Source organism: Mercenaria mercenaria, chromosome 19 (genome assembly GCF_021730395.1).
Source record: "Mercenaria mercenaria strain notata chromosome 19, MADL_Memer_1, whole genome shotgun sequence".
Taxonomy (NCBI): Eukaryota; Metazoa; Mollusca; class Bivalvia; order Venerida; family Veneridae; genus Mercenaria; species Mercenaria mercenaria.
Genome location: NC_069379.1, coordinates 20,332,138 through 20,342,580, shown reverse-complemented (window position 1 = coordinate 20,342,580; position 10,443 = coordinate 20,332,138). Strand labels below are relative to the sequence as shown.

Genomic DNA, 10,443 nt, shown 5'->3' with positions numbered 1-10,443 from the left:
AATTATTGCCTACCTTTATATATTTATTCAATGTCTGAAAATATTTACTTTAAAACCGAAATACTTTTTCAACGTTTTCATACATTTCTACCTTTTTAAAAACATATTTTAAAACTAAAAAATCTGCAATGCGGTAAAATATGTTTTCTGTCTTTTCAAATTCTTTATTCCATCCTACAAAATATGTATTGCAAAATAAAACATTTGTTCAATAAAACAAAAATATTCATTCTACATCACAAAGTATTTAAAAACTTAATATTTATATGCAATCCTACAAAAGTTTGTTCGATGCAACAATACTAATTTTGAGTTAAACGTAAATCTGTATTCTATCTTCTTAAAATATTTCTTCGAAAGAATTTTGGGTAAATTAATTTTCTATGTCGGGCAATCTGCGGCGAACTGCGGCGCTAATTATTAATACGTCAGTTTTAAAAGAATAAGCAAAGAAGGACGCAATATGTAATGGTGCGTGCGTCCTTCTTTTTGTTCGTCCGTCTGTCCGCCCGTCATAATTCGTATCCGAAGAATAACTTTACCGATAAAGGTATTGACTTTAGACTTGGCATAAAGAAAGATGGCGATGAGGCGATGTGCAGGACACTTGTAACGGCTCTGTAGGTCAAAGGTCAATGTTACAAACGGTGCTTAAAGGTCAAAACTAACAATCATATTTCTTGTCCGGAGCATAGCTAAATAACCATGCAAGGTATTGACTTCAAATTTGGCATGTACGTAGGTAGCAATAAGACAATGTACAGAATATTTAACCTGGTTCTGAAGACCAAAAGTCAAGGTCACAATTTGAGCTGGAATATCAAATTTGTAAGTTTCATTTCATGTACGAAAAATAACTTATTAACCATTCAAAGCATTGACTTCAAATTTGGGTGTATGTGGTTTTTGACGATTATCAGAGTGCTAAAACCAGGGTGGTAGGTCAAAGGTAAAGGTCACAGCAAGGTCAAATTTTTCCATTATATTTCATGTCAACATCCCCCGGCCAACAAAAACATCTTCTTTTCATTTACACACCAACCCCAATTTTTACTGTACCTCCTGCACCCCCACCCCCAGCCGCCTTGTCTTTTTTGTCATTTAGCTACTTGCCCTTTATTATTCTGTCACACCCAAACTATTCCCACTTCCGGACCATTTATTTGTTTTGGTTTGGGGCTACGGCTCCAAGTCTATGTATTGCTTTTGTTTTTTAGTACCCAAGTGTGTGTTAGTATGATACGTAAAGCCGGGAAGCTGCCGCAAAGCGAGATCAATGTGTTACGAATTCAGTGATTGGTTGCAGCAACAAGTGACCCGTGACGTAAGCTGCGCAATGCGGAAATATTGGAAGTTTTCCGATTGCAGTTGCTCTTTTATTTGTTTATCATTAAAATGGGGGTGTACACCAAAATGAATATAACTATAAAACGTAAGTCTGTGCGATAAACTGACAACTTCTCAATTTTGACGTTTAAAATATTCATGATTGAGTTTACATTTATCCATTGTAGTAATTGTTAAATAGATTTAACGGGCAGTTGTGAAATTTGTTAGAGAATACTCCCAGAAAGGATGTAACCTGCCAAAAGGTGGTATATTGCTTTGCACATGTCAGAAGGACAGTCGGACGGTTCATAGACCATAACCTTTCAGCCTGGTAACTATAGAACCATTTAACCCATAGTCTTCAAACTTCATTGGATAATTGGTCTCATAGAATAGAGGACCCCTATTGTTTTTGCGGTCACTGGGTCGAAGTCACAGGGCACTAGTAAAGGAAACTGGTTTCCGCCCATTAACTAGGACACCAGTGGCTCAAACCCCAAAACGCCAAGAATTGTTTAATACCCTTGCCCATGGGAACGGCAGTAGAAATTCGCAATCACGTTTTGCATAGAATTTTATGTAAGGACCCCTATACCCACTTGTCTAGTTATGTAGACAATGCATAAACCAGCGAAGCCTTTCTTTTTTAAAAAGAAATTTTCATTTAGTTCCTTGCACTTTAGCAAACTGTCTTCTGTCACCAGCATCGCGTATAGACACTCATCTCCCTCTCCCCTCCCAATCCCTCAAATGACAAAATTCTAATGATATGCTTGCCTACTCCCTGAAAAACATTTTGGGCGTTATTTGTCTAGCTAGGCGAAGCTTTCGTTTGGTATATTTCTGTCCTCGGTGTTATGATCTAAACTCACTAACGTTTTATACTGATTAAATCAGTGATAAGCATAAAATACATGTACTAAGTAACTGTACTGAAATGCGCACATTTGGCCGCAGATTAGCTGCAAACTTGGCCGCATGGCCGCAGAATAGGATGTCCGCAAACTAACAATTTACAAATGTACCCAGATTTGTTTCGAAACAATAGTTTAAGTACTAGATGGAATAAATATATAAGTTTTACATAAAGTTATAATCGTTGCATCGAACAATTTATTGTAGGATTGATAATTTGAAAACTTTGAATAAGTGTTTTTTGTCACATTGCAGAATCTTTCGTTAGTTTTACAATAAACATTTCAAAAGATAGAAAACAATATATGAAACATTGAACATTTTCTTTTCTCTTTTACAATATATATGTTAAAACATGGAATGAATATATAAATATAGACAATAATTATAGAAAATCAATATTGCAATACATTACACGCCATATCTACTCGGGTTTAATGTTGATCTTTGAATGATTATAACTGACAATCTCAATTACATTGGTTAAATAGGTTTAAAATTCAGTACAGTGTAGTTTATGTTTACGTTTTGTGTGGTTTAAATCTTTTAATAATGTCAATAAAGAAGTCGATGAAATTACTCTCCGTAAAATGTACCTATTTGTCATCTTTTTCTAAAACAATTCAGACGGATTTACATGATCTTGTATTTAAACTATGGAATGCAAATTTTCTTCATACAATAGTTACGCGTGTAAGTATACTTTTCTCTTCTTCTAAATATGTATTCGGTAGCCCATTCAATATTTTGTTATAGGATTCCGTTTAAGCCGGTGCTAGTGGGTATTCCATTACCTGTCATGAACAGTTTCAGTTAAACCGAATTTGATATCATCTTGCATGGTTGCATTCTTTGCTTACAAACGATCATTTACAGATTTTGATATTTTTTGAAAACAAAAACGATAACAAGAAAAGTAAATTGCAGCTATTATTCTTATTCATATAAAAAAGAAACATTATGCTGCAATTTTTTTTATAATGGCAACAACTCACAACTTTTTTTTCGCCTCTTTAAAACAACACCAAAAAAGGGACCAGCTATGCATGATATTGTTTTTTTCCCTTAATTATGTTGTACTAAGTAAGAACGATCCACGCATTAATTCCATTTTATGCGATATGAAGAAAAACCGGCGTATTAAAAGAGTCATTTTTTGAAACAATATGAACTTGCCTTTCTGTAGTTTGCGATCTGCTGACATAAAATAGATTTAACGTGTATTTACAAAATTAAAATTTATGAATATTATATGAAGAGTTTAGGTAACAAACAACTATAATTGTATCTACCCGTTCATTACATTAATGTTTAATTAAACTGCGAACATAATGTATATTCTGTTTAGCGTGTATATCATATTATTAACGCTTAGTCTTTCCTTTCGAGAGAAATCAAAAAGCACCAAACCATGAGAAAGAGTTGTTTCACATGAAAATTGAACAGCATGTAAAACATATATTTATATTACTCTACGAAACAAGTGTCAGTATACTTATATAAACACTGAATTCCGGGAAAGAACTGCCTGAACGGGACCAACTTCCGGACAGTCAAACGCCTTTAAAAACTCACCATTTTCAAAGAACTGTTACATATGTTCGTTTTGATGCATTTGCAATAGCGTACGAGTGTTGAAATTTCACATAATTAGGTTGAACACCGTTTTCAGCATTTTTTTTTATTTCAGAACGGCAGAATATGTAAAGGTCAGGTAAAATATTGGTAAATCTGTTGTTCGTTTATCAAATAGATTGGTGTTTTGATGATATACTCCTAAACCTTAAACAATTAATTATTATAAAAATTATCGATCATGCACCGATTATTCTTCAAATTATTATTCATTAAGGTACTATAAAGGAAATAATTTCCGCCACAATATACATGTATGACACAAAATTTTTCCGCCGAAGTACGGTCACCGTGGCACAGATGGGATACGAAAGTTATATTAAGTTTCCGTATGTACGCATTTGTATATATCGTCACAATCATACGCCATTACAACATTTTATTGATACACGCTAGTCGTATCAGGCCCAGAAAATAAATAATGCACACAAATAACTTAAGGTTATCTTTTTGTAAAGATATCTTTAATTTGTTTCATTTCTATAAGTAACCAATTTACATGATCGGAGTTAATAATGTACGTTACCTATGTTCCTTTTAATACATTAAAGCGATCAATAAATCAGTTCTGAATTTATTTATCAATATCATGTTCACCTATATAATATCATTTCATTTAAACCGTTTCATGCGGTAAATGTACATTACAGGTTGAATAACCTTAAACGTATAATTTTAAAAGCGGTATTTTTGTTTATTAGTAAAAGCATGAATACCCATGATTTTATGCTTCGTTCTTTTTCTGGTCACAGTCCTTATATTTGCAGTGCAAAACAATAATAAGAAAAAAATAAAACAAAAAACAAAAACAACATTGTTGCAGCCATCTTGTCGGCCATTTTTCAAGATAAACTTGATAGTTTAACATTTTTGTCTAAATATATCTTGCGTTCTTTATATTGTTTTGATAATGCTTACATTGTACATATGGTAGGATGTATACATTACAAAAGATGGTTATTAATTTGTTTCTGATTTCTCCTATAATTAAATATTGATTTACCCACCCATTTATATATATTATCAATAATTTAGATGTACCCTTTAACAAAATGATAATGCTATTAAAATTTACTTGTTCAATTCGGGATTGCATAGTGTAAGGTACAACAGTAAATGGAAGCAAACAAACAAAGTTTATTGACCGTATGTTCAAGAAAATAGTATTCGTCACATTTTAGTCCACGTAAAATTGGTACAAAATTTGTCTTTTCTAAAATTTCTTATCGATTTATACATATAATTTTGCAGATTTATAACCTTAAAAATGTTATAATAATTCCAAATGCATTTACACCAATTAAATGCTTTTATCTTGCAAATCTATATATTGCATGTCATTTTCATGTAACAGCGGCCATCTTGGAGGTCATCTTGAATTTGAGGGACTTAGCCCAGTAGGTAGAAACTAGCATCAGGCAGTTTTGAAAGCTACAGACTCTGGCGAACATTTTGGTATGCAGAAGTTGATGGGCACATTCATAGACCACCTACTACCAGTTTAAAGCAACTTATCTGGCCATATTTACAGCATGATTACATTTGCCAGTCATAGACCTTTTTCATATTTTATGTTAAATTACTTCCCTTCATAATAAAAACATGGTTACGTAATGTAAGGACAGCAATATATTCAACAGTGAGCAATATTTAAATGAAAGATCTATGACTAGGAAATATGAGTATTTAGAAATAAACTTATTATCAGACAAGTATCTAGTCTAGTTGATGATGTAAAATACTTAAATAGTAAAAAAGAAAGAACAAATAGGTCAAATGAATAAGGTTATGTTTAAAAAGACGCATTTTTGATTAATTCTGGAATTTATATAATCATTTTAATCAGTTGTGTACTATTATATGTACACGTCAAGTAAAATTTCAGAAAATTTGTTAACTTTTATTTGTAATAGTTTTTAATTCATAGTTTGCAGTTCTTGCTAGTCTTATTTAATACCAGTTTATTCTGTCTAAACAATAAAAAAATGATATGATGACATATCCGTATTATCATTAAGATTGATAGAGTAAATAGTGAAGTAAATAGTGAAGTCTGTATCTATTCGAAGAGACAAATCCTAAGCAAACAAATGTCTTAAATCATGGTTTATCAATTATCATGCTTTATTTGCGGACGTTTTTACTGATTCCGTACATGCGATAGGACTAGTCCACTACATATAATTTGTAGATTTTATTTCATTCAAAAGCTTAAGTTCCTTCTGATACGATAAAAAAAATAAATCGTTTCACCCCGAGCCTTAGATTAGTTCATTTATCGGGGAAGCATACGCGATTCTGCCAGTTTAAAAACACTTTCATTGGTTTAGATAACTAATGGACCCTCGCAGGAATTGCACGTGTCCTTTTAATAGGTAATTTACAAATAAAAGGAACATTAAACATGCCTTGCTTTATTTTGCAATACGCTATCGGATAACCTAATCGCATGGTTGCCTTGGCCCTAAAGCATTGGCACAATGCCATTGAAAATGTTATAACTTATTCCTAGGTTAACTATGAATACCCAACGTGAAAATAAACTAACCCATTTCAACCGCATATTTCTATCCAAAACACACAGTTCTGTACTCTGTTACCATCTTGATCATACATCAGTCACATTGTTTCTTAACGCAGAGACACTCCTTGTAATAAGTGATTTGCCAACATGTTATAAAATGGACGAACCTTCCTGTTGACCTCCAATCTAGTCGATAACAGTCAAAACAAAATTACATTTCGTTTTGTCGTTTTTTCGTGCATGCGACTTTGTACCATATTACGTTGTGTTGTATTTGCGCGTCAGCACGAGACAATAAGACACTTTAATTCATTTAAGTTCGCGCCCGAACACGCCTAAAAAAGTATTTGCAAAAGGACGGCACGTTAGAAGAAAAGAAATGAAAGCTGTGTCAATTTATTCTTTTCAACACGAAAACTAGTACTGTAAGGTAACTCATATAATGTTAATTTTTATTGCCGGCGTGTAAGCTGACATTGGTATTTTTTGCCCACTGTATTAACCAGATATATGAAAATGTTAACGTCATCCCATCAAAGTGTTCTCTCTGCACAGAAACACATTTTTAGAGCCAAGCCGTCCATGACCTCAATGCTGCAAAGTAGTCTTTACTTTGTTTAGTGTTGAGGCACTAATAAATTATAGAACAAATGGCACTTCTAGAGGCATAGCTTTTCCCCCTGTGGTTATTTCCGTCAGTAAGTGAAATATAAAAGGTCACTAGACTTGTAAATAACAGTGTTATGGAACTGAAGAGTTTTATAAAAACTTATCAAAAGGACAACCCATAGTCTTTCATGTGTTTCAGGTATTGATATAAACGGCACATGTATGTAAGCAACGTTTGTATTAATCAAGTAAGCAGACCTTTTATTTATATTTATGCAAGTGATAAAATAAAAAAGTTGATGAAATTTATGGATTCGCTAGTTGTTGGCAGTATACACGTTATAAAACTGCAAGTTAGCACTGAACGGTATATCATTGTAAAAGTTTATGTTTCAGTTATTTGAATATGTCAGTTCTATAAAAATATTTTGTTAACTACAATTTGATCTATATGGCAAAAGGAAGTGCAGTGCAGTTAGTATAAAAGCATACATTAATTATGTTTTACATGTTGATGAATACGTATAGGATATGAATAATCATTTCATATTATTAAAGGCGTTCTCAATCGGGTTTGGAAAATATTTATAATTTAGTGCTTTTTGATGGAACACAAGGAATCATCTTTGAATAAGATTATAAATAAGATATTAAACCATAAACAAGAGATACAGATTGTTAAAATGTTCAGAAAATCTTGATCTGAGGTCATATGTTCAAAGAAAGTTTAAAACGACTTTATTGCAAATTCTGTGGCAAAGGCCTGATTATAAACTCATTGAATTGACCTGAAGTTTTGGAAAAACAATCATTTGTTGCTTTGAAAAAAATATCAAGAAATAAAGAAAGCAAATCTAGGCGAAAATATTTTATTGACATGCTAATTACCTCAAGATAATTGTATGATTGGTTACCCCTTGGTAATGTTACATGTGCACTTATCTGAGAAGTTGTGAAAGCTATTTATTTGTAATGTGTTTGAAACAAATCGCGATATCAGTTTTGATAATTTTGAAGATCATTTCATATACTAAAAATCGTATGTTGTGATTATTTATCTTATCATTTATATGTTTGTTTCAGTGAATGGCAGGCTCTACTCACTCGTTACAAGATGGTGCAACTTAAAAGGTTTGTCAGAAGGTACTATCCTATATACTTTGTGTATTTGGTCGGGCTTTTACAAGTCGGTTTCTGATTAGTCTCATGTATAATTTGCACTTTCATATTTTTCTTGCCATTAGGACTGAACTGTAACAAAATTTGTTTTCTATAATGTTGTCAAGCGTTTACTTACCGTACCAGTCTAATGAATGAAAGGAATTAATAACATATCACATAGTATCAGAATTCAGATATTGTACATGAAGTAGGCATCAGTCTACATCAGATATAATCACAATACAAAATTAAAACTATACTTCTGCTTGTTTGATATAATTTCAGATCCCGATATTCGTTATTGCGCTGCATTGCCATGACATATGGAATGTTCGTAATGTATTTTGGAAGGCGATTATTTATTTCATTAAACAAACACGAGTACTTAGTGAGCAGATCTTCGCTTCTCTACATTTATAACAATACACCAGTATGGAATAAACTTGTGGATATGAATGAAGTAAAAGCAAAACCCCAGAGCACTTTCAAAAGTATTCGACAGATACTGTTCATAAACACACCATTCTGGCTCAACATTGCAAAAGGAAATGCGTATATAAGAAACAAGTGTCATTTTAAAAACTGTGTTATGACAAATAAAGTTAACAATATATCTCAGATGTCAGCAGTAGTCTTCAGTACGCCATACACACTTAAATATGGTTGCTCATACTTGAAAAGCAAACGTCCTTATTCACAAGTCTGGGTCTTTATGACTTTCGAGCCTCCGGAAGCATCGAGACAGTGGTGGTACAGAGATCCAATTTGGAGAAAAACCATGAACTGGTCATGGGGATACAGACTAGACTCGGATATATTTCGGCCTATTCAGGTATTAACTACAAGGAACGTGTTGCCAAACCGTGATAACGATACTATATTTAAGCGAAAAAAGAAACTTGCGGCTTGGGTTGTGAGTCATTGTCATGTTAAAAGCCTTCGAGATGAATATGTGCATGCGCTTATTCGGGAAGGTGTACAGGTTGATATATTTGGTAAATGTTCAAAAAACAGAACGAATGTAAGTCGGAAAGACATTCAACAACGAATAAATGATGATTACAAATTTTATTTGTCATTCGAAAACAATATTTGTAAGGATTACGTTACAGAAAAATTTTATACTTACCTAGGTTTGGACACCATTTTAGTTGTTCGAGGAGGACTAAATTATTCGAAGCATTTTAATCAGAACTCATTTATTGATACTTCGTCATTTTCTACAGTAAAGTCATTAGCAAGTTATATGTTAAAGGTCAGTCAGGACATAAAACTATACACCGGGTATTTAAGGAACAAGGACATGTATAATATTGCAGGCTCGGGTACCAATAGCATGTACGAATCAGAATGTAGACTGTGTGAAAAAATAAATAACCAAGAACGGTATAAAAAGACATATGAAGACATTGCAACATACATACATAACGATACATGTTTTAATCCACATGAAATACTTTAATTAATATAATTTTATGAACCCCTACCGAAGCAAAAACAATGAAAGCACGAAAAATTATTTAGATATATGTCACTTTATCTTCAGTACATGTAAGGCTAGGTCCAGCTCTTAGTTGCAATATTTACATACTTCTCTATAAATATGTTTTCATTTAAATTGATTATTTTCTTTAATAATTTTCTAAACTGTTCAAGAAAGTTTTAATTGAAATTCAAATTGACACACAGCCCATTGTCTACTACAACAAGTCTAAATAAACATTGTTGCAAATTTAAATGCTCGCCTCTGTACTTCCTGGTTAATTAATATTTAAAGAAATCATTTGCCTTCAATACCACTTTTTTTGGTTGGATTTAACGTCGCACCGACACATGATAGATCATATGGCGACTTTCCAGCTTTAATGGTGGAGGAAGACCCCAGGTACCCCTCCGTACATTATTTCATCACGAGCGGGCACCTGGGTAGAACCACCGACTTTCCGTAAGCCAGCTGGATGGCTTCCCCACATCAAGAATTCAACGCCCCAAGTGAGGCTCGAACTCACATCGATGAGGGGCAGGTGATTTGAAGTCAGCGACCTTAACCACTCGGCCACGACTAAATGATTTCCTGTCAATGAAGTACATGCCGTAAATATTAATCTTACCCTGCTTAATATCTCTAATGGACTGGTCCATCATACAATTATGGAAATACATTTATTATTCGTCGGGGTGTTCACTGAAATAGTACTGACTGAATAGCGAACAGTGCAGACCATGATCGGATGTGAAGGCTGATCTTGGTCTGCACTGGTCGCGAAGGC

At 33.2% G+C, this 10,443-nt stretch overlaps 1 protein-coding gene across 2 annotated transcripts; it reads left to right on the top strand.

The window, feature by feature from the left end:
- The first annotated feature begins 2,707 nt into the window (after nucleotides 1-2,707).
- LOC123543058 (alpha-(1,3)-fucosyltransferase C-like) lies at nucleotides 2,708-9,911 on the top strand. 2 transcript variants are annotated; one of them, XM_045329121.2, is made up of 4 exons: nucleotides 2,708-2,937; nucleotides 7,212-7,260; nucleotides 8,096-8,155; nucleotides 8,459-9,911. In XM_045329121.2, the coding sequence occupies exons 3-4, from the start codon at nucleotides 8,127-8,129 to the stop codon at nucleotides 9,633-9,635; spliced, it is 1,206 nt and encodes a 401-aa protein (XP_045185056.2). In that variant the 5' UTR covers nucleotides 2,708-2,937; nucleotides 7,212-7,260; nucleotides 8,096-8,126; the 3' UTR covers nucleotides 9,636-9,911. The 2 variants fall into 2 exon arrangements, with proteins under 2 accessions (XP_045185056.2, XP_045185055.2); XM_045329120.2 differs by lacking the exon at nucleotides 7,212-7,260.
- Nucleotides 9,912-10,443: the final 532 nt, after the last annotated feature.